At 44.4% G+C, this 25,694-nt stretch overlaps 1 protein-coding gene across 2 annotated transcripts in view; it reads left to right on the plus strand.

Moving 5' to 3' along the window:
* Positions 1-2,266: 2,266 nt before the first annotated feature.
* The window catches only part of LOC103998346 (uncharacterized), a 24,112-nt gene continuing 684 nt past the window's right edge, over positions 2,267-25,694 (plus strand). For both annotated transcript variants that reach the window (XM_009419796.3, XM_018831256.2), the window contains exon 1: positions 2,267-2,598. In XM_009419796.3, the coding sequence (XP_009418071.1) occupies positions 2,431-2,598 (168 nt within the window). In that variant the 5' untranslated portion in view covers positions 2,267-2,430. The remainder of the gene's footprint in view (positions 2,599-25,694) is intronic.

The raw sequence follows: 25,694 nt of genomic DNA on the forward strand, positions 1-25,694 counted from the left end.
TTCAATCCTTTGGATATATTTATTTTTAATTACCATGTACCTATAGTCCCTCATCCATTTATTATCCTAGAGATCATATACCGGACATGATGTTGTTAGACTCATATGGTTTCTCTTTGAGTCTCGTTCTAATCGGATCCTCCCAAAGAACTCTTTCTCTCTCAATCCGAATGACCTTAGCTAAGGATTTGTCTAAGCAAGAATACGTGAGATATTCCCCTCATGATACCGAGAGGGGATGATATTCTATCAACACTTAATATCCCTCGTAAGTTTGACTGCTAATTGTACTAGATCTGAAACTTTATGATCGATTGTACTAGATCTGAAACTTAATAAGTCAAGTATCAAAGAGTGGAGTACTCATACAGGACATCCTTGGTATTTCAAATCTAAGGACCAAGTTCACTATTGGGACGACGGAATCATTGTATGACAATGAGGTATCATCAAAACTATCCAGTATTCCGTGAGTGGATCTATTAGTGAACACATTCTCCAATGAGCACCTGCACTGTAGCCCTAGTGTCTCCACCCGAGAAGCTATGCGACCAACCACCTCCATCATATAGACAGTATGTAACACACTAGTTTGTTTGGTTATCTCGATATCCCTCTCGAGTAACCTATGACCAAGATTATTTAGGATATGTGTTTAAAGGTGAATTGGTCTCATTATTGTGATCTCATCATAATCCAATTCTCATTGCACAGATCCATAGATATCACAATATATTTATAAATTAAGCAATATAAAGTGAAAAAATATCATAATAACAATATGCAAAAAGATTGCATGTCATGTTACATGTGTCACCACTCACGTTATTGGCTTGCAGGACACCTATGATTAGCAACCTATGATCGAAAATATTTAGAGTCTATGTTTATAAGTGAATTAGTCTCATTATTATGATCTTATCATGATTCAATTCCCATTGTACAAATTCAAAGACATCACAATATGTTAAGTAGATAATATAAAATAAGAGAATATAATAATAATAATAATAATAATAATAATAATAATAATAAGTAAAATGACTATATAGCATGTCACACGTGTCATCACTCATATGAATGACTTACTAGACACTTGTAACTAGTAAAGGTAGTAACATACTACCCCTGATAGATCATAACTTAAGGGAAGGTGGTATAGATTGGTCGTCAGGAGTAATAACCCCTTGGTAATAAGGCCTATTTGCCCCCTCCCTCGTTGGCTTGCGTAGATGATCGTCGTCTGCCTATCCTTGGTAGTCGCTAGGACTGACAAACGACACCCCTATAGTCATCCTTCACTCATAGGGAACTATGCCAATCCGTCATTCGCATAAATGAGTCACAAGAGGATATATGAACTAGTCCTCATCAGTTGTTGGTCTACCTTTTATCGGCTCTCCAAGTAGAAAGTCGGTCCCAAAAGCCTAAGCAAGAGATCGAATTGAAGAGCCTCTACTATTTCTATTCCTCTAAGATTAACTTTACTATTGGAGGGATTGAGTTGAGAAATCCATCTGACACTAACCTCTTGTGTAAGGTCCTTGATGAAGTCAAGCCATGCCTCGATTGACCCTTAGAACACTGAGAAGGTCAAGCCCACCTCGATCTGACTCGAAAGCGATCTCAGACGCATAGCCACCACCTCGAGATCACTTCGGTCAAACCTTCCCTGACTTCAACTACCTCACATAATCGTCACGTGGGTTATCAGAATGAGCTTATACCTACAGTCAACAGTAGAGCTTATGTCATTCCGCCGAAAACAAATTGATAACAGGTGAGTAGCTAAAACATTATTGTGAGGGAAAATAGAACGCACCAACGGAATGCTGGCATATGGTCGCTACCATAATTATTACCTCATAAGCAAGTCAGCTAAAGAGGATACTGGTGTCTCCCATCCATGTCTGCGAGTGAGGTCTCGCAAGAGCATTAGTCGCATATCGATGCTACCCGGCAATGTCAATTTTGGCACCCAAGCACGATATATTTTATTATTATTTATTTTATCAACAGTGTGGTATTACTTTTGCGACATGTTTTACTCGATGTTATGTTTTACTCGAAATTGTTCGTTCGGATTACTTACTTTGAGTTCTTTTCGATACTTTGAAAATATTATGATTGTAAAATGTTAGAAAAACTTTAGACTTTTAAATACTTGTTACTATAATTTTGTAATTTCAATAATGATTAATTAACTAATTAGACCTACTACTATGTATACCGAGGATGACCGCCGACCAATATTCTATGTTTGTTATTAGCCGAGCGTCTTTGCCCTATTCGCCTTGCCGCACTCTAAACCCCCGCTCCGCCTCCTCCGCCGCTGCTCCCCTGCGTCTCCTCGGCAGGCCGCCTCGATCGTCCCCTTTCTTTCCCTTCCGTTTCCCTCAGGTCGGATTCGGAGGGTGGGTCGTAGATAATATGTTCGCGACGGCGGTTCGATGGATGGCAAAGAAGCCAAAGCCGAAGATGAAGCCCATCGAGCCCCGGACGCCGCCGGAGCAGACCCAGACCATCACCCGCGCTATATTCGATGTCGTCAAGGAGCACGGGCCCCTTACTATCGCCGACACTTGGGACCACCTAAAGGTAGTACTTGCAAGTCCCCTCTCGCCTCTCCCCGTTCATACAAAGATTCTCCTTTTACCTTCAGGGACGATTTGGTAGTGTTTAGTTTGGTTTAATTTGGTGTATTTTTAATAGAACCGCTCGGTTAATTGGTCGCATAATAGGACTCCAGAAAGAAATGTTGGCTGCTTGTAAATGATTGCTTAGTAACATCCTAGCTTGATAAGTATCACCAAAGGAATGCATCGAATATATGTAGCAAGTGAAATGGGGTTAAAAAGTGATAATCTTCTCCACCTTAAATGAGAATATGCAGTTGGTATTCACAAGTTATCCTCTTCGGTGATAATTGGAAAAAGGTAACTATGTACCTATATGTATGTATGTGTGCATGTATACCTAGCATAGTAATATTCTAGCTTGAAAACTATATATATCACCAAAGGAATGTATCAAATCAATGGGGCGAGTGAAATGGGGTTAAAAGTGATAATTTTCTTGATTTTATTAGCTTTAAATTATAATATGTAGTTAGTATTCACAAGCTCTCATCTTTGGTTTTAATTGTGAAGTGAAAACTACCCATATATATGTATGCATGCAGCTTAGTGATATTCTAGCTTGAAAACTATACATTATCACCAATGGAATGTATTAAATCAATGGGTCATGTGAAATGAGGTTAAAAATGATGATATTGTTCATCTTAAATGAGAATATGCAGTTGGTAATTGCAAGCTGTCATCATTAATAATTGGGAAAATGGCAATTATACATATCTACATAAAATATGACTCATGTTAATGGGATTGCTGAGTTTAGAAGTAGAAGAAAGATAAGCAAGGATTGTAGATTTTTTGCAGAAATTGCAGTGTCAGGTTCTAATGCAGTATTATCAATGGCAAAATATATATATATATATATATATGTCAAAGAAAAGCAATGTAATTGCTGGGAACAATTGTTTGAGCAAAAAAAAGTGCAAACAGAGGGTTAGGAACGAACACCTTAGGTCACATGTCATGTTACAGGATTTCTAGATAGCACTTGATCAAGTAAATACCTACTTCACATATAGTAAAAAATATCTTCTAGTTTGCAAACCACACGACTGTCTCTTGTAATGCATGCAAGTGTTTCCTTTCCGAAAATTCTCATTACTTCTAGGATTTTTACATTAGTCTGATGCAATTCAAAACTATAATAAACTTCTAGGGCCAATAATGTTGCTGAGCACGTGGAAGAATCTGGAGACTTAGTCTAGTCTGTTTCTTTCTTTGAAGGTGACCTTTAGTTAAACTTTGATGTTGTATCTTCTATTCTCCATTTTGGACTTCTTCTGGTTCTCAAAATCCCACTTGTATTCGATAAGATTGAATCCATCAAATAAAATCTGAAGGTCCTCAAACATGCCATTGTTACATTGAGGTGATAGTTTATTATCTGGGACATGTTTTCTTACACATTCTCCTTAAATTCTTAAAGATCCAACACATTATCCAAAATTTCCATGTTCTCACAGATGTCCACAAATGAAATCCTTGACCTAAACTTTGTTGTTGTTAAGCAAGCTATGGTGATGTAACAATTTTCAGTTTAATGTTGACATTATAGTGGTTGACTCTCCTCGGGAGGTTTGTATGTAACATATCATTGTTAACTACAGGGAGCAGCTATATTTTTATTTTTCACAAAACATAACAAACACTCTTGTTGTTGCTATCCTCAATGGATCTTGTTGTTTGAGTCTCCCAAACTTAGACATATGCCTTATGTTTGATCCCTTAGACCTCATTGAAAATAAGAAACTAAAGTCCATTTCTTGGCCTTGGGGCAAATGAATTCTATCACAGATAATATGATTTAGTCACAACAGGACAATTCTAATAGGTGCATGTAAGAATCTAAGATATTGATGTTTGCTACTGTCAGAAGTTTATATAGGATTTTTTTTCACATAGCTTGAAGTGACATATGTGCAGCAAGTGCACTTTATCTTTTGACATTTATTTCATGATGATAAAGTATTGGATGACATATCATTGGTTCCACAATTTTGTTTTAAATATAAATCTTTTTTGTTTTTGGCCATGCCATTTAAACACGGGTCTGTAGACGTTGAATATGAGGGGTTCCATGTTACTTATTTTTGTCAGACATATAGACTTGCTGTAACCCTCATCACTTGCTTCTTTACTTTGTTATCTATAAAGGCTTAAGGTATTGTCATTTTGCCAGTACTCCAGAGTTGATAGTCTTTCAAGAAGAAAAGAGATTGGGAAATATTAGAAGAAAAGGACCAAAAGACTAAGTCCAAGCCTATTTATTTGACATCATTAACTTCTATCAAATTTCATTAGTCCAATAGTTCACTAGTTATACTCGGTGATGGGGTGCTTGTGTTGTCTGACCACCACTCATTGGGTTGGTTGGCAACAAAGATTTTCATTAAGAAAAAGAAAAACTATAATCCAATGTATCCAAAGGTGTTAGGTACTAAAAGGTGCCAAGGTGCCCGAACGATGTGAAGTGCTCACAAATATTAAAATTTTAAAAAAAATATAATTGAGAAAAAATATGAATCCTAAAATAAAAATGAGAAATTACATGAGTTCTATCACTTTATATTTCAAATATCAGCACCAAAACGTCAAATTACATTCATTTAGCATACCAAAGTATAGTATTTATCAAAATATGCTCTAGCTCTCGCTTAGGTGCTTGAGCGAGATAATGCCCAAGTGCCTCACCCAAGCATCTTGCAAAATCTTAAGACGAGGCGTTTCAATTAAGCATCGCTCGGGCTCTCTCTTGAACCAAATTGGGTAGAGGTTTGAGCATGGTTCAATTGAACGTGCAAGCCGGTTCAATCAAACTAAGTAATGTACCCTAATACCTCGACCTAGTGAGAGAAACTCAAAGTGAAAGTGCAAAACCCTACGTCTGCTGTTGTTGCCTTCGTTTATATCTTTGTCCGCCACTGTAGCTCCATTCGCTGTCGTCGCCTTTGTCTATAGCTTTGTTTATCGCCATTCATTGTAGTAGCCTCGTCTGTTACCCTCTCCTTCCTTCGTAGTCGTCGGTTACTTCTCCTCTCAGCCTATTCTTTCTCATTTCGATTAACTTGTGGCACCATATTGAGGTGGTGCACTGTTACTCTATTAGGAGTTAAAACTGTTTAGCAATTAGCATCATATTAAAAACACTGTTTAGCATAGGTGGTGCATTGCTGCAGCTTCGCCCGTCACCATTCACAGTTGTAGCCTCGTCTATCATCCTCTCCTTCCCCCACCTTCCTCCGTAGTTGTCAGTTACTTCTCTTCTCAATCCATTCTTTCTCATTTTGATTAACTTGTTGCACCATATTGAGGTGGTGCATTGTTACTTTATTGGGAAGTAGAACTGTTTAGCACTATATTGAGAAACTATTTAGCATAGGTCTCCATCAGTAGAACCTTGTTTAGCATAAGTCTTAATTTTAATGTATATTTTAAAATTTTAATATTCTAGAGCGCCTCGCCTCACTCAAACGGACGCTTAGGAGAGCACTTAGCGCCACAGGTATTTTCGGACCTTAGCACCTTTTGGCGCCTAACACTTTTAAAAATACTACCAAGTACTATATTGTCCAAATATAATAATAAAAATATCTTAAAAAATATTAATATTAAAAACCTAACAATTTCTCTAAAGAAAGTCGATGATCAACAAATTCATAGACTATAAACCATTATTAACGATGATTAACATTACATGACTACAAGAGAAAGAGAAAGAAACATAGTAAGGGGAGGAGGAATAAGTAGATAGAAGGAGAGGAAGGGGGCATGCTGCTGATTATTGGTTAGGATGGCAGTAGGTAACTATTGGGGGGGGGGGGGGCGGGGGGAGGGGGAGATGCTAAGAGGGGGATTGTCGAGGTCGAAGGAGTTAGAAGATGGTGAAGGTATTGTCAAGGTTGAAGGAGTTGGAAGATGGTGAGGGTGGATGTCAGGGTCGATGAGGGGCTATGATGAAGTGGGGAGGAGGGAGGAGGGAGGGGGAAGGATCGTGTCGGGGAAGGGGGGAGCTGCAATAATGTGGGGAAGAGGGAGAAAGGAGGGGGAGGAGGGTGTCGGTGGAGGGGGTGAACTGCGACGAAGGGGGACGAGGGTGTCGAGGAAGGGGTTGAGTTGTGACGAAGGAGGGAAGAGGGCGGAGGAGGATGGTGGTGGGGAAGGGGGTGAGCTACAATGAAGGGGGTAGAGGAGGAGGGATTAGGGAAGGGTGGCTGTAACGAGTGTTTGTTTTTTGGTTGGGGAGGAGGATGGTGTTGAGGAATGGGGGGAGGGGGTGTTGTGATGTTGTGATGAATGGTGGGAAGAGGAAGGAGGGAGGAGAAGAGAGGGGGAGGATGGTGTTGAGGAATGGGGGAAGCTGCTATGAAAGGGGGAAGACTATCACGGACAAAATTCTAAACAGGATGTTTGATGTAATGCTTATGTATGGCCGTGTCTTTTGGTTTGTTCATGCTTTGTACAGCATGTAGAGGGACGGTCGAAGGCTTAACAATCCTATTTTAGTTGGGTTTAGTGGTCGTTTTAGGCTTGTAAATAAAGGTTGTGTCATGTGGACACTTGTGAGAGATATTCGATCTGTAGTGGACCATTTTGATTCTTTGTTGTGCACGTGTTCAGAGCTTGTAAAGTTTGTTTGTAATTTGCATTGGTTATGAAGTGTTTTCTAAAATGTTTGCTTGTGGATCCCGAGTGAGGTGCTTTCTCTAACCTGTTTTCTCTTTTGTAGGTCCTAAGAGACCATGGGAGGTTTCGGGGAGGCTGACCTTTGTGGACGGACATGCAAGGGTACCGCACGACTTAGGCAAAATCATCTAAATATGTGACAGATGGTATCAGAGCGGGACAAGCACTCATAAAAACACTTGGCATGCAAACGTGGGGGACATAGCGGGGCTACGTTGAGGGCAGTCAGCACGCGCGACCGTTTGGGGGAAAACTGGCATGGAGATGTAGGGAAAAGGAGTCGCTTGGAGGAGCGAACATCTGAGATTGACATTTAGAGGAATGACGAACCCTTTGCGCAAGAGGCACCACAAGAATAAGTAAACTTAGAAGACTGCGTAGCGTACAAAGGTTGGGATGACTGAGTTTGAGCTACGGCTCGACGTTGACAACTATACTTGATGGTGCTCAAGGCAAGTGAGGCGCTTGGTAAAGGATGAGACCATGTAAGGTGGAATGGGTTGCTTAGCGACCGAAAGAGTTGTGCAAAGCTCACAGAGGTGAGGGGAATTGCTAACTCGAAGAATTCGGTATTCATGTAAGGGCTTGTATGCGGACGATGGAATGTTCGTGGCCATCCCAAGGCGACTGAAACTTGGCGCCATGGAGCATTGAAACTTTCTCTTCGACATGAGAAGGATACGTCCGTAGGAGGCTGAAGTGTGCAGCGAGTTCAGCATATTGTTAGGCCTTGAGTCGTGCGGCGGGGGTTATATTGACGTGGAGTCGCAATCTAGCAAGTGCGTTTGCAGGAGGCAAAACAATGCACAGTTTGTTCAGTAAATTGGAGTAGACCTAGGGGATGGTGGTCTCCAAAACTTTCAGAGGGAAGGAAACGAAGAGAGATGTTGCTCCAACGGGATAGATATCCAGGAGGGATAAGTCTCGGCTTTCTAGAGGGAAAATCATGTGCAACAAACCGCACATATTGAGGAGGAGTACCATAAAAAACAACTCCATGAAGCTCAATGGATCGAGCGAGCGGCGAGGAGTCATTGTATGGTCTCGCTTGAGAGAATGCATTGATGGATGCATTACGAGATTAAGTAGGGGAGCGACCCAGAGCAACACAAATGAAGGCACACTTGGAGTCGATATAGAGATCAGACTCAATGAAGGGCTGACCCGTGGAATGGTGGGTGCGAGGGCCACCATCAACGTAATGTAAGACGAGGAGCGAAGCAACTTGGGTGTAACTTGGCGAAGTACCTAAGCCGCATGAAGGGAGCCAGCATAGAAGTTGGAACATGGAGCGGAGGCACAGAGCTTTCCTTGGATAGAGGTCAAGGACATGAACTCTTGCAGAGACAAGAGCGGGATTATGTCGTTCCATAGGTCCTTCATTCTAATGGAACGGACTCATCTTGCATGGTGCTAAAGACGAAGGGAGCTTCTGGGCACATGCACCTTATCTCGGAGAAGCATTTGATGGAGGAACCAAGGAGACTCAGCTTGCGGAGGCTAAGTTGGGTTCAGAAGGCCTTGGCACGGGGCAACAAGACGCGAAGGCGGGTACTCTTGAAAAATATGCCATAGTGTTGCCATTCAAGTTGCCATGAAGGAAGCGGTACGCAGCGGAGATTATGCTGGTAGGGGCAAAGGCCTAGGATCCAGACAATTGTGCACTAATTTCAACGAAGTCGGTGGACTTTGAGAGCTACTTGGCGACGGACTATCCTAGAGCGGTGCTTTGTCCAGGTGTGACCCGAGAGCGGGGGGATGAAGGTCGATTGCCAAAGGAGCAAACACAATTGAAGGTGAAAAAGGCCCTGTGATGTGTTGGCAGAGGTCACACATGGAGGGATCACAAATCGAGTTTATCCCATAAGGATCAGAATGTAATGGAGATGTCACTAGGAGGCGACATGGTGCAGCGGATCATGGTGGAACAGTTCGTGGCAATGCGATACACACGAATATAGCTCAGTGAGAGATTATATTATACAGAGATATGATCGAGAGCTACTGGGAGCTCCACTTCGGTGAACAACACGACGGCAAGAAGGACTATGGATTCAAGGAGTGAAGGCCATGGTACCGCAGAGGCGGCTTTTTTGTGTGTGCATCGAATTTTGCATCGGATGAAAGCCTTGGTCATCAGCATATGGAGGTTGTGTACCACCGAGGGAAAAGTTCGAATGCAAGTACTAGTGAGTCCCATGGGAGGGACTTGATCATGTAGAGGTATGATCAAAGCAGCTGGAGAGTTGGACTACTCTAGAGCCTATATTCGCTTAAGGGAGCCCGACAAGTCAGAGGACAAGGTTGAGTAAACGAATGTTACTACCAAGGAAGCTAAGGAGAACATAATCGGCGTAAACCCTACAACATGATGGCAGAGGCCATACATGGGAGTTGCAGTCTGTCTTTCCATCGACCAAAGGGAGTTGCTTGGAGAACACAGAGGTGTTGAAGCATGGGGTCGAAAGGGGCGAGAAAGCGACGATGAGTCTAGAGGGACTTAGCTACCCAAAACCAAGCATTAGTTAGAATGGAGGTGGACTCGGAGGAGTGCCATAGAGACATATCTATTGATCGTAAAGAAAAGGGGATGCAGATGCGAGGCGACGGATAGTAGGGCCATGGGCATGGTAGCGCCATGGTACCGCAGAGGCGGGACTTCTGTGAAGTCATCAATCCCTTGCTCTCATGGAGGGAGAGCGCTTAGTCGTGAAAGGGGCCGAGGAGGTGGAGCATGCAGAGGCAAACTCCAAGTACCGAGACAAGGCTGAAGGCAGAGGCCAAGGAACTTCGTAAGACCGGTGTCAACGAGCTTCTCATCAAGATAGCCGAGAGTGAAGGACTTCGGGTCGTGCAAGAGTGCACGACCTAGGAACGAAACAGGCAGTACGGGGTGCTGTACCTTTGCTATTCAGTGGAGTAGGCGATAGGGTTGATGGAGAAGACGGTACAATCCCAAAGGCGACCAAAACTATTAGAGACTTACTCCGTTGGGGTGAAAACTTCGTGCATTCCAGAAATTCGATGGCATTGAGAAGGTGAATCACAGTAGCTAACTCAATGCAAGGAGTGCAAACACTTCAAGTGCTTCAGAAGTGTGAGCAAAGAGCAGGCGAAGGTTAGTAACCAGCTCGATGCATGGAGTACAACCCTCGAGGAGGCGGGCGAAGTCAAGTAACTTTTGCCTTCTCAACTCTTAAGAGAATGGGCGAAACCGAGTACCCCAATTCTCTTATCTATCCAGCAGAGGAGCTTTGCACAGGTTCAAAGACCCTTCGAAGATAATAGAAGACAATAGTTGTCAAATCCTCACCAATGGTCATCAGTGCTACCGAGAGTAGATTATCCGCTTCATTTCCCAACAGAATGCTAATCGAAAGCAGAAGTGATGCGAATCTACTTGGAAGTGAGAACTAAGTGAAAGAATAGTCGATGGGCAAATTTTGTGGAGGAAGGACCCAAAACTTCAAAAGTTTGCGAGGCGATGCTCGTTAAAGCTCCAACAAGCATCCACCCAGTTCAAGTAGCATGAGGCATTTGAGAGATTGACGCATAGTAAGGATGGTCTTTTCCTTTATCTAAAGGATCCGCTGGAACCAACATGGATCAATACAACTTAGCCAACCTCATACTAGAGTCAGAGTCATTGGCGAGTTGAAGCAGTATAGCGGATCAAAAGTTCGACTACTTAACAACAGCAGCGCAGAGCAGTTGGGAGCCAAGAGGCGTGTTGCAGTTGGAGCAAAAGATTGAAGACTCAGCAAAGACGAGGAGTTGCAGTGTCGACAAAGGCTTCGACGAGGACGTCGAAGGAATAAGTGGGGGAGAATGTCACGGACAAAATTCTAAATAGAATGTTTGATGTAATGCTTATGTATGTCAGTGTCTTTTGGTTTGTTTATACTTTGCACAGCATGTAGAGGGACGGCCGAAGGCTTAATAGCCCCATTTTAGTTGGGTTTGATGGTCGTTTTAGGCTTGTAAATAAAGGTTGTGTCATGTGGACACTTGTGAGAGATATTCAGTCTGAGTGGACCATTTTGACCCTTTGTTGTGCAACCGTTCATAACTTGTAAAGTATGTTTGTTATTTGCATTGGCTATGAATTGTTTTCTGAGATGTTTGCTTGTGGATCCCAAGTGAGGCGCTTTCTTTAACCTGTTTTCGGGGAGGCTGACCTTTGCGGACGGACACACAAGGATGCCGCACGACTTAGGCAAAATCAGCTAAGTCTGTGATAAGACGGAGGAGGGATTAGGGAAGGGGGTTGCGATGAGGTGGGAGGTGGGGGGTGTGTTGAACGAGGGAAGAGGGAGGAGAAAAGAAGTGTGCAACAACGAACGAGGAAGAGGAGAGAGATATATATATCGGGAGGGGAAGGCATTGCCATCGTTCGCTGATAGAGACGAAGACATAGCAACCATCGTTTTGTCGCATACAAAGTTGTAAATGGGGTGCTTGAAGTAATGCGCATGTATGTTCGTGTCTTTCGGTTTTGTTCATACTTTACACAACATATAGAGGGCTGATAGTAGGCTTAGTAGCTCCATTTTGGTTGGTTGGTAGCTGCTTTAGGCTTGTAAATGAATGTTGTGTCATGTGGGCACTTGTAGGGATTTCAGTCTATAGTGGACCATCTTGGACCCTTTGTTGTGCGACCGTTAAGAGATTACGAAGTCTATGATTGTAATTTGCATTAGCTATAAAGTGTTTGCTGGAATGGTTGCTTGTAGATCCCGAGTAAAACACTTTCTCTAACCCGTTTTCTCTTTTATAGGTCCTAAGGGATCATAGGAGGTTTCGGGGATGCTGATCTTTGTGGACGGACATGCAAGAGTGTCACACGACTTAGGCAAAACCAGCTAAGTTCATGACATTTGGTATCAGAGCGGGACAAGCACACATAGAAACACTTGGTATGCAAACGTGGGGGACTTAGCGGGGCTGCATTGAGGGCAGCCAACATGCGCGACCGTTTAGGGAAAGGGGCGTTGAGATGTAGGGAAAGGAGTCGCTCAGAGGAGCGAGCATCCGAGATTGACATTTAAAGGAATGATCAACCCTTCGCGCAAGAGGCACCACGAGGACAAGCGAGCTAGGAAGAATGTGTAGCACACAAAGGTTGGGATGGCTAAGTTCCAGCTACGCCTCAGCGTTGGCAACCAGACTTGATGGTGCTTAAGGCAAGCGGGGCACTTGGTAAAGGATGAGATTGTGCAAGGTGGGATGGGTTGCATAACGACCGAAAGAGTTATGTAAAACTCACAAAGGTGAGGGGAATTGCAAACCTGAAGAATTCGGTACTCATGCAAAAGGCTTGTATGCGGACGATGGAATGTCCGTGACCATCCCAAGGTGACCAAAACTCGATGTCATGGAGCATTGAAACTTTCTCTTCGAAATGGGAAGGATACGTCCATAGGAGGTTGAAATGTGCGACAAGTTTAGCATGTTTCTAGGCCTTAAGGGGTGTAGTAGGAGTTATATTGACGAAGAGTTGCAATCTAGCAAGTGTGTTTGTAGGGGTAGAACAATGCACACTTTGTTTAGCAAGGTAGAGTAGTCCAAGGGGATGGTGGTATTCGAAACTTACAAAGGGAAGAATGCGAAGAGTGAAGTTGCTCCAATGAGACAGATATCTAAGAGGGATAAGTCCCGGTTCTCCAAAGGAAGAATTATGTGTAATGGACCACACATGTTGAGGAGTACCTCGAGACAATAACTCCACAAAGCTCAACGGACCGAGCGAGCGACGAGGAGTCGTCGCATGATCTTGCATGAGGTAATGCGTTGGTGGATGCATTACGAGATCAAGTGGGGGAGCGACCCATGGCAACACTAAATGAAGGCACACTTGGAGCCGATACGGAGATCAAACTTAACGGAGGGCTGACCCATGGAATGGTGGGTGCGAGGGCCATCATCAATTCAATGTAAACTGAGGAGCGGAGCAACTTGGGTGTAACTTGGTGAAGTACCCAAGCCGCATAAAGAGAGTCGACATAGCAGACGGAACATGGAGCGGAGGCGCGAAGCTTTCTTTGGATAGAGGTCAAGGATATGAACTCTTGCAGAGGCAAAAGCGGAATTATGTCGTTCCATGGGTCCCTTATTTTGATGGAGCAGACTCATCTAGTATGGTGCCAACGATGAAGGGAGCTTCGAGGCACATGCACCTTATCTCGGTGAAGCATTTGACGAAGGAACTAAGGTGACTTAACTTGTGGAGGCAAAGTTGGGGTCAGAAGGCCTTAGCACGGGACAAAAGGATGTGGAGGCGGGTACTCTTGAAGAATATGTCATAGTGTTGCCATTCAAGTTCTCATGAAGGAAATGGTGTATGGTGGAGATTGTACTAATGGGGGTAGAAGTATAAGATCTAGATATTGGTGCATCAATTTCAGTGAAGTCGGTAGACTTCGGGAGCTGTTAAGCGATCGACTGTCCTAGAATTGTGCTTTGTTCGGGTGTGACCCAAGAGCGGGTGGGCAAAAGTCGATTGCCAAAGGAGTGAACACAATTGGAGGTGGCAGAGGCCCTACGATGTGTTGGTAGAGGCTACACATGGAGAGATCGCAGTCCGAGTTCATCTCCATTGATCAGTATGTAATGGATGTGTCACCAGGAGGCGAAATGGTGCAGCGGATCGTGGTGGAACAATTCGAGGCAATGCGACACATACGAGACAAGTCCCGTGAGGGATTGGGTCATACAGAGGTATAATCGGGAATTACTGGGAGCTCCACATCGGTGAACAACACGACGACAAGAAGGGCTATGGATTCAAGAAGTGAATGTCATGGTACCGTAGAAGCGAGTCTTTCGTGTGTGCACTGAATTTTACATTGGATGAAAGCCTTGGTCATCGGCATATGGCTTGTACCACCGAGAGAAAATTCCGAGTGCAAGTACCAGTGAGTCCCATGAGGGGACTTGATCATGTAGAGGTATGAACGAAGCGGCTGGAGAATTGGACTGCTCTATAGCTCATATTCACTTAAGAGAGCCTGGCAAGTTAAAGGACAAGATCGAGTAAGCGAATGTTGCTACTAAGGAAGCTAAGGAGACCATAATTAGTGTGAGCCCTACAACATGATGGCGGAGGCTATGCATGGGAGTTGTAGTAGTCTATCTTTCCATCGACTAAGGGGAATTGCTCGGAGAACACAAAGGTGTTGAAGCAGGTGGTTGAAAGGGGAGAGGAAGCGACGATGAGTCCAGAGTGACTCAGCTACCCAAAACCAAGCATCAGTTAGAATTGAGGTGGACTCGAAGGAGTGCCACAATGCTGCAGAGGTAGATCTACTGATTGCGAAGAAAGAGACGTAGATGCGAAGTAATGGATAGCAGTGCCATGGGCATGGTAGCGCCATGGTACCGCAAAGGCGGGACTTTCGTGGAGTCATTGATCTCTTGCTGTCATGGAGCGAGAGCGTTGGTCATGAAAGGGGCCGAGGAAGTGGAGAATATAGAGGCAAACACCAAGTATCGAGACAAGGCTGAAGGGTAGAGGCCAGGGAACTTCGTAAGACTGGTATCAACGAGCTTCTCATCAAGATAGCTGAAAGTGGAGGACTTCGGATCGATGCAAGAGTGCTCGACTAAGGAGCGAAGTAGGCTGTACGTGGTGTTGTACCTTTGTGATAGGACCCTAGCAGGGTTGGGTCCTACTCAACCAAGAAGCAGCTAATAAAAACCCTATAAGATTGTAATAAATCCCACCTAGCCGCCTCTATCCTATAAAGAAGAATGGCTAGGGTTTATATTTGGGCCTTTGGGGTTCTTAGCTGCCCCCCCTCCTCCCCCTCCCCCCGGTAACTCACTTAGGAAGCACCCCCTAGGGCTAGGGTTTGGAGCCATATATAAGTATGTAGTCTCCATATCTTTGAAAACAAGATCTATCTACAATTACAGCCATATGGTCGACTTCTAGGAGCGTGGAACCCCTATAGCGTTCCAAGGATTGATCCCCCTCAAAGATTAATCTATATAGAATTCTTCTAGGGTTCTATCATATGGTATCAGAGCAGCGATCTTGCTGCTTTTGCTGCCACCTCAGTCGTCCACCACCAGCCAAGCAATTCCCACAATTGCTCTTGACGTCGCCATCTTTACCTTCATCTTCTGCTGTAGATCAAATCAATCTGTTATCGTCACCTCCAATTGCATCAAGAGATCTGGTATTCTCCTATCACCAATACCTTTTGCTGCTGCAATTTTCTATTCAAAATACGAAGAAGTCTTTTTATCTATCTCGTGTTGTGAATTCCTTTCGCCGTAAAAGTTTTCATCTTTGCAAACGAAGGATTGCTGCAGAAAATTTCAGTCGTATATTGTTGCCTTTAATCGATTTTCTATCCTTTTTGAACGAAATTTCTTATACGCTTCATAGATTATCTTGGCTTCCATCTGAGATTAATCTATTGAGGAATTCATCTCTAAAACGTTCTTGTGTTGTTGCAAATTTTCGTCGTAAACTGCTGTAATTTTTTGACGAGAATTCTGCTATCGTAACTTGCACCGATTTCCTTGCTGTTATATTACTGAAATCTTCTTGATCACATTTGTAATCATTAATGTTATCTAAACCGAGATTTTGCTATCAAATTCCCTCCTCAAATCTCTCGGTTTTTGTTGGAAATTTTGTCATGAAATTGCTATTTATTTGACGACAATTCTGTTTTTACAAAACAGCCACAAAACAAGCCTAAACTGCAGCCTATATACACCAATCCACCAACCCTTTCGGCCACCACTTCTCTCAACCGATACATGCCTTTAACCCGACAACAAAAGAGAGATCTTACTAGTACAGATTTGGAGGCATATATTATGACATCTGAGGAGGCAATCAATGGTAAATTCAAAGCCTTCGAGACGCGAATGAAGGATAAAATTCAAACTCTCTTTACCGAACTCAATTTGGGCCGACCACCGAGCCCGAAGAAATCATATCAAGGAGAGAGCTCTGATCGAAGAGATGACTTCCAGGAGAGGGGAGGCTCTGTGACCGATCCCTACTATCCACGCATGAGGGTGTACTTCCCTAGATAGGAAGAAGAAGACCCGATTGGTTGGATCTCGCGCGTGGAACAATATTTTCAGTACCACAAAACCGCGGACGCATCTATGGTGGAAATTATAGCTATACATCATGAAGGGGATGCCATACAATGGTTTGACTGTTTTAAACACACTCATGGAGTCTTCTCATGGCGACAATTCAAAGGACTACTGATTTGCTTCGGACCAACCGATTACGAGAACATTGACGGACAACTAGCAAAGATTTGACAAACCTCCACCATTCAGGAGTACCAAACTAGCTTTGAAAGGTTATTTAATCAAACTTGTGATTGGTCTGAAAAACAGCTATTGAGGACCTTTATTGAGGGCTTGAGAATTCAAAGCCTTCGAGACGCGAATGAAGGATAAAATTCAAACTCTCTTTACCGAACTCAATTTGGGCCGACCACCGAGCCCGAAGAAATCATATCAAGGAGAGAGCTCTGATCGAAGAGATGACTTCCAGGAGAGGGGAGGCTCTGTGACCGATCCCTACTATCCACGCATGAGGGTGTACTTCCCTAGATGGGAAGAAGAAGACCCGATTGGTTGGATCTCGCGCGTGGAACAATATTTTCAGTACCACAAAACCGCGGACGCATCTATGGTGGTAATTATAGCTATACATCATGAAGGGGATGCCATACAATGGTTTGACTGTTTTAAACACACTCATGGAGTCTTCTCATAGCGATAATTCAAAGGACTACTGATTTGCTTCGGACCAACCGATTACGAGAACATTGACGGACAACTAGCAAAGATTTGACAAACCTCCACCATTCAGGAGTACCAAACCAGCTTTGAAAGGTTATTTAATCAAACTTGTGATTGGTCTGAAAAACAACTATTGAGGACTTTTATTGAGGGCTTGAAGCTGGAGATCCGGAGAGAAGTTAAAGTGCGACAAAAGCGCGACAACCGTACACGCTTATGGTAGCCATCTCTTTCGCACGACTTCAAGAGGAGCGATTGAACCATGAAGTCCGGAGAACTAGGATCGCTCCCCGACCAGCAATATCGAAGCCCTCAGCCTCCCATACTGTCAACCGAGCCCCTGCACCAAAAAGGTTGACAAGCGAAGAGCTTCGTGAGCGATCTACGAAGGGGTTATGTTGGCATTGCGATGAGCCATGGAGCCGCGAGCATCGTTGTAAAAAAGGGTGACTTCTTGTGATTGAACCAATAGAAGAAGAGGTCATGAGAGCCTTGAACATGAAGAAGAAGATGCGGAAGAAGAGCCACAACCAACCGACTTTATGGTACACGCACTAGCCGGCTACTCAAACCCGCAAACGATGAAAGTTGGGGGGGCGGCTAGGAAGCCCAAAGGCCCAAATATAAACCTTAGCCACTCTTCTTTATAGGATAAAGGCGGCTAGGTGGGGTTTATTACAATCTCACAGGGCTTTTATTAGCTGCTTCTTGGTTGAATAGGACCCAACCCTGCTAGGGTCCTATCAAGCTTGCCCTCTCTAAATCAGTCTTGTCCTCAAGGCTGAGGTTCTATAAACTCAGGGAATCGGGTCGTCAGCTCCTCATATGATTCTCATGTGGCATCTTCGAGTGGTAAATTATTCCAATGCACTAGTACTTCAGTAGAGGGACGTCGGCGACGTATCACGATTCTGTTGTCGAGGATGGCTTGTGGTTGGGCTTAAATATCTCCATCATCAGTGGTGTTGGGTAGTTGGATCTGGGGTGACTCGTGTTCTCCCAACTTAGGCTTCAAGCATGACATGTGGAAGACAGGGTGAATTTTGGCATCCTCAAGCAATTTAAGTCTATACGCCACAGCTCCAATACACTCTGTGATATGATAGGGCTCATAAAAACGTGGGGATAACTTCATAGAGGCTCGTGTATTGATTGAAAGTTGCTTGTATGGTTGTAGGCGAAGATAAACCCAATCTCCTATTGGAAATTCTCTTTCGCTTCATCATGTGTTGGCTTGTTGCTTTATTTTGGCTTGAGTGGTAGAGAAAGTATCCTTTAGCAGCTGTAGGAGTTTGCCCCTGTCAATTAAATCTTGGTCGACCTGATCTACCTTGGACGAGCCAATTACATACTTTGGAATCACAGGGGTCGGTCGACCATATAGTGCTTCATATGAGGCACATTTTGTAGATGAATGATATGTAGTGTTATACCACCATTCTGTCACGGACTTAGCTGGTTTTGCCTAAGTCGTGTGACACCCTTGCATGTCCGTCCGCAAAGGTCAGCCTCCCCGAAGCCTCCTATTGTCCCTTAGGACCAACAAAAGAGAGAACGGGTTAGAGAGAACGCCTCAATCGGGATCCACAAGCAAACATCTCCGAAAAACACTTCATAGACAATGCAAATTACAAACAGACTTTACAAGTTCTGAACAGTTGCACAACAAAGGGTAAAATGGTCCATTACAGATCGAAAATCTCTCGCATGTGTCCACATGACACAACCTTTATTTACAAGCTTAAAGAGGCCACCAACCCAACTAAAATGAGACTATTAAGCCTTCGGTCGTCCCTCTACATGTTGTACAAGGTATGAACATACCAAAAGACACGGACATACATAAGCATTACATCAAACATCCTGTTTAGAAGCTTGTCCGTGACATTCTCCCCCACTTATTCCTTCGACGTCCTCGTCGAAGCCTTTGTCAACACTGCAACTCCTCGCCTTTGCTGATTCTTCAATCTTTCGCTCTAGCTGCAATGCGCCTCTTAGCTCCTAGCTGCTCTCTGCTGCTGTTTTTGAGTAGTCGAACCTTTGATTTGTCATGCTGCTTCAACTCACCAATGACTCTGACTCTGGTGTGGGATTGACTGAGTTGTGTTGATCATTGTTGATTCCTGCGGATCCTCCAAATGAAGGAAAAGACCATCCTTACTGCGCCAGTCTCTCAAATTCCTCATGCTGCTTGAACTGGGTGGATGCTTGTTGGAGCTTTATCGAGCATCGTCTCGCAAACTTTTGAAGCTTCGGGTCCTTCCTCCACAAAATTTGCTCATTGACTCTTCTTTCACTTAGTTGTCACATCCAAGTAGGTTCACATCACTTCCGCTTTCGATTGGCATTTCGTTGGGAAATGAAGCGGACAATCTACTCTCAGTAACACTGATCACCGTTGGTGAGGATTTGACAACTATTATCTTCCATTATCTTCGAAGGGTCTTTGAACTTGTGCAGAGCTCCTCTGCTGGATAGATAAGAGAATTGGGGTACTCGGTTTCGCCCATTCTCTTAAGAGTTGAGAAGGCAAAGGTTACTTGACTTCGCCCGCCTCCTCAAGGTTATACTCCATGCATCGAGCTGGTTACTGGCCTTCGCCTGCTCTTTGCTCACACTTCTGAAGCACTTGAAGTGTTTAAACTCCTTGCGTTGAGTTAGTTACTGTGATTCACCTTCTCAATGCCATCGAACTTCTGGAATGCAGGAAGTTTTCACCCCAACTTGGTGTAATTTTCTCATAGGTTTAGTCGTCTCTGGGATTGTACCATCTTCTCCATCAACCCTGCCACCTACTCCACTGAGTAGCAAAGGTACAGCACCGCGTACTGCTTGCTTCGTTCCTTGGTTATGCACTCTTGCATGACCCGAAGTCCTTCACTTTCGGCTATCTTGATGAGAAGTTCGTTGACACCAGTCTTACGAAGTTCCTTGGCCTCTGCCTTCAGCCTTGTCTCGGTACTTGGAGTTTGCCTCTGCATGCTCCACCTCCTCGACCCCTTTCACGACCAAGCGCTCTCCCTCCATGAGAGCAAGGGATTGATGACTTCACGGAAGTCCCGCCTCTGCGATACCATGGCGCTGCCATGCCCATGGCCCTACTATCCGTCGTCTCGCATCTGCATCTCTTTTCTTCACGATCAGTAGATATGTCTCCGTGGCACTCCTCTGAGTCCACCTTCATTCTAACTAATGCTTGATTTTGGGTAGCTAAGTCCCTCTGGACTCGTCGTCGCTTTCTCGCCCCTTTCGACCCCCTGCTTCAACACCTCTGTGTTCTCCAAGCAGCTCCCTCTGGTCGATGGAAAGACAGACTACAACTCCCACGATGGCCTCTGCCATCACGATGTAGGGTTTGCACCGATTCTGTTCTCCTTAGCTTCCTTGGTAGCAACGTTCGCTTACTCGACCTTGTCCTCTGACTTGTCGGGCTCCCTTAAGCGAATATGAGCTCTGGAGCAGTCCAACTCTCCAGCTGCTTTGATCATACCTCTGCATGATCAAGTCCCTCCCATGGAACTCACTGGTACTTGCATACGGACTTTTCCCTTGGTGGAACACAGCCCCCATATGCTGATGACCAAGGTTTTCATTCGATGCAAAATTCGATGCACGCACGGAAGACCCGCCTCTACGGTACCATGGTCTTCACTCCTTGAATCCATAGCCCTTCTTGTCGTCGTGTTGTTCACCGAAGTGGAGCTTCCAGTAGCTCCCGATCATACCTCCATATGATTTAGTCCCTCACGGGACTACATTGTGTGTATCGCATTGCCACGAACTGTTCCACCACGATCCGCTGCACCATGTCGCCTCCTGGTGACATCTCTATTGCATTCTGATCCTTGTGGGATGAACTCGAATTGTGAACCCTCCATGTATGGCCTTTGCCAATACATCGCAGGGTCTCTTCCACCTTCGATTTTGTTCGCTCCTTTGGCAATCGACCTTCATCCACCCACTCTTGGGTCACACTTAGATGAAGCACCGTTCTAGGATAGTTCGTCGCCTAGTAGCTCCCGAAGTCCACCGACTTCACTGTAATTTATGCACCATTATCTGGATCCTGGGCCTCTGCCCCTACCAGCACAATCTCCGTTGTGCACCGCTTCCTTCATGACAACTTGAATGACAACACTATGGCATATTCTTCAAGAGTACCCACCTCTGAGTCCTCTTGCCTCGTGCTAAGGCCTTCTGAACCTAATTTCGCCTCCGCAAATTGAGTCGCCTTAGTTCATCCATCAAATGCTTCTCCGAGATAAGGTGCATGTACCCAGAAGCTCCCTTCGTCTTCGGCACCATGTAAGATGAGTCCGCTCCGTCAGAATGAAGGACCTATGAAACAACATGATTCTACTCTTGCCTCTGCAAGAATTCATGTCCTTGACCTCTGTCTAAGAAAAGCACTGTGCCTCCGCTCCATGTTCCAACTTCTATGTTGGCTCCCTTCATACGGCTTGAGTACTTCGCCAAGTTACACCCAAGTTCCTCCGCTCCTCGTTTTTGCATTGAGTTGATGGTGGCCCTTGTGCCCACCATTCCACGGGTCAGCCCTCCCTTGAGTCTGATCTCCACATCGACTCCAAGTGTGCCTTCATTTAAGTTGCTTTGGGTCGCTCCCCCACTTGATCTCGCAATGCATCCACCAATGCATTCTCTCGAGCGAGATCATGCAACGACTCCTCACCGCCTCCTCAATCCATTGAGCTTCGTGGAGTTGTTGTTTGTTGAGGTACTCCTCAACTTGTGAGGTCCGTCCCACATATTCCTTCCTCTGGAGAGCCGGGACTTATCCCTCCTGGATAACTATCCCGTTGGAGCAACATCTCTCTTCGTTTCGGAGACCACCATCCCCTTGGACTACTCCGATCTGCTGAACAAACCGTGCATTGTCCTGCCTCCTGCAAACGCACTTGCTAGATTGTGACTCCACGTCAATACAGCCCCCGCTGCACCCCTCGAGGCTTAGCAACATGTTGAACTCGTTGCACACTTCAGCCTCCTACAGACGTATCCTTCACATGCTGAAGAGAAAGTTTCAATGCTCCATGGCGCCGAGTTTCGATCGCCTTGGGATGGCCGCGAACATTCCATCGTCCGCATACAAGCCAATATATGAGTATCGAATTCTTTGAGTTAGCAATTCTCCTCACCTCTGTGAGCTTTGCACAACTCTTTCGATCGCTGAACAACTCATTCCACCTTGCATGGTCTCATCCTTTACCAAGCGCCTCGCTTGTCTTGAGCACCATCAAGTATAGTTGTCAACGTTGAGCCGTAGCTCAAACTCAACCATCCCAACCTTTGTGCGCTCTGCATTCTTCCAAGCTTGCCTGTTTTCGTGGTGCCTCTTGTGCGAAGGGTTGGCCATTCCTCTGAATGCCAATGTCAGATGCCCGCTCCTCCGAGCGACTCCTTTTCCCTACATCTCCATGCCCGTTTTCCCCCAAACGGTCGCGCGTGTGTTGACTGCCCTCAACGCAGCCCCGCTAGGTCCCCCACGTTTGCATGCTAAGTGTTTCTATGAGTGCTTGTCCCACTCTGATACTATCTGTCACGGACTTAGCTGGTTTTGCCTAAGTCGTGCGGCACCCTTGCGTGTCCGTCCGCTAAGGTCAGCCTTCCCGAAGCCTCCCATTATCCCTTAGGACCAACAAAAGAGAGAACGGGTTAGAGAGAACGCCTCAATCGGGATCCACAAGCAAACATCTCCGAAAAACACTTCATAAACAATGCAAATTACAAACAGACTTTACAAGCTCTGAACAGTTGCACAACAAAGGGTAAAATTGTCCATTATAGATCGAAACACAACCTTAATTTACAAGCCTAAAGAGGCCACCAACCCAACTAAAATGGGACTATTAAGCCTTCGGCCGTTCCTCTACATGTTGTACAAGGCATGAACATATCAAAAGACACGGACATACATAAGCATTACATCAAACATCCTGTTTAGAAGTTTGTCCGTGACAATTCGGCCTAGGGAAGCCATTTCGCCCACTCCTATGGCCGATCACTAGCGAAATACCGAAGGTACGTCTCTAAACACTTGTTCACCACCTCTATTTGGTCGTCAGTTTGTGGATGATATGTTGTACTTATCTTGAGTTTGGTGCCCTGTAACTGAAATAACTCGGTCCAAAATTTACATAGAATTCCTCTGGGTTCTATCACTTTGTTATTCAGAGGAGTAAGCGGTAGAGATGATGGAGAAAACGGTGTAATCCCAAAGACGACCAAAACTATTAGAGATTTGCTCCATGTTTAGGTGAAAACTTCTTGCATTTCGGAAATTCGATGGCATTGAGAAGGTGAATCACAGTAACTAACTTAATACAAGGAGTGCAAATACTTCGGGTGCTTTGGAAGTGTGAGCAAAGAGTAGGAGAAGGGTAGTAACCAGCTCAATGCATGGAGTACAACCCTTAAGGAGGCGAGCGAAGTCGAGTAACCTTTGCCTTCTCAACTCTTAAGAGAATAGGCGAAATCAAGTATCCCAATTCTTTTATTTATCTAGTAGAGGAGTTCTGCATAGGTTTAAAGACTCTTCGAAGAAACCTAATAGAAGACAATAGTTATTAAATCCTCACCAATGGTGATCAGTGCTACTTAGAGTAGATTGTTTGCTTTATTTCCCAATAGAATGACAATCGAAAACGGAAGTGATGCGAACTTACTTGGGAGTGACAACTAAGTGGAAGAAAAATCGATGGGCAAATTTTTGCAGAAGGACCTAAAAATTTCAAAGTCTACGAGGCGATGCTCGTTAAAGCTCTAACAGGCATTCACCCAGTTCAAGCGACATGAGGCATTTGAGAGATTGACGCATAACAAGGAAAGTTTTTTCCTTTATATGAAGGATCCGCAGGAACCTACAAGGATCAATATAACTCGGCCAACCCCACACCAAAGTCAGAGTCATTGGTAAGTTGAAGCAGCACGACGGATCAAAATTCGACTACTGAACGACAGCGGCAGAGAGCAACTGAGAGCTAAGAGGCACGTTGCAACTAGAGTGGAAGATTGAAGACTTAGTAAAGACGAGGAGATGCAGCGTTTGTAAAGGCTTCGATGAGGATGTCAAAGGAATAAGTGGGGGAGAATGTCACGGACAAAGTTGTAAATAGGGTGTTTAATGTAATGCTCATGTATGTTCGTGTCTTTCAGTTTTATTCATATTTTGCAAAGCATGTAGAGGGTTTACAGTAGGCTTAGCAGCCCCATTTTGGTTGGTTGATGGCCGCTTTAGGCTTGTAAATGAAGGTTGTGTCATGTGGTTACTTGTGGGGATTTTGATTCGTAGTGGACCATCTTGGACCCTTTGTTGTGCGTCTGTTCAGAGCTTGCGAAGTCTATGGTTGTAATTTGCATTAGCTATAAAGTGTTTGATGAAATTGTTGCTTGTGGATCCCGAGTGAAACGCTTTCTCTAACCTGTTTTTTTTTGTAGGTTTTAAGGGACCATAGAAGGTTTCGGGGAGGTTGGCCTTTGTGGACGAACACGCAAGGGTGCCGCATGACTTAAGCAAAACCAACTAAGTTTGTGACAGTTCGTCAAGGAAAATGCCACAACGATAAGATCTCATTGGAGGAAGACATCATCCTTGCTGTTGCCATTCGTCGATGGAGAGGAAGACAACCGTCGTTCACTAAGGAAACACCACAATCACTGGGGAGAAACGTTCCATCGCGTTGTTTTTAGGGCATGGGTGCATGCGCGTGCAAAGGGGGAGGGGGATGTTAGGGTGAGATTGTTCTCATCTAGTTCAATTGAACCAGCGATCCAAATTGGCTTGACTCAACCTGAGTTGAATCAGGCGGGCCAATGCATGGGCCTAGGGGAGGGCATGGGCCGCACATGGTTGAAGTTGCCCACTCAGCCCATTTATTGGGTGCTCGGGCCTTGCCTCGCCTTGCCTAGGCACTCGATGACTTCACTGCTATGATGAGATTTCCTTATCAAGATGAAGTACAAGGAAAGCAATGGGAAGTGGGAACTCCCTAATAGTTATTACATATTCCTGTATTTGTTTTTTCTTAATCGGAGACCATTAAGTATTAACTGGATCACATGCTTTTAACAAAACTTAACAAGCCAAACATGGGTTCGCTAGATAACATAGCAGATAACAAACATTGGGATTATCATGCACATCCATGGATTGATAAAAATGGTACTTAGATATGACTGTTTTTGAGTAATAAAACCATTTACAGACTTTGGTTTCAAATTAGAGATGCTGGGAACTGATGGTATGTCGATAAAATCTTTTTCATTTCTTTCTACCCTTCAGAGAATTTTATTTATTTCGTCAGATTCATAGGCCAACCAGTAAGACATACTGGTTTTTCTTGATGGAGAATTTTATTTGCTTCATCAGATTCATAAGCCTTAACCAGTGAGACTTACACTATAATGATGATGCTTGCTTGAGGGATTGAATAGCGGTACATCAGCATCTTGAAAACTTTAGCAATTTCGGTCTGGCCATGACAATATTTAGTTATGGTGGATATTGCATATGCCAGTTCTTTGATAATTGTTTTTTCATGAAATCTAGTAGTTGAAAGAGAGGGATTGCAGAGT

The sequence above is a fragment of the Musa acuminata genome, chromosome BXJ2-9 (genome assembly GCF_036884655.1).
Source record: "Musa acuminata AAA Group cultivar baxijiao chromosome BXJ2-9, Cavendish_Baxijiao_AAA, whole genome shotgun sequence".
Taxonomy (NCBI): Eukaryota; Viridiplantae; Streptophyta; class Magnoliopsida; order Zingiberales; family Musaceae; genus Musa; species Musa acuminata.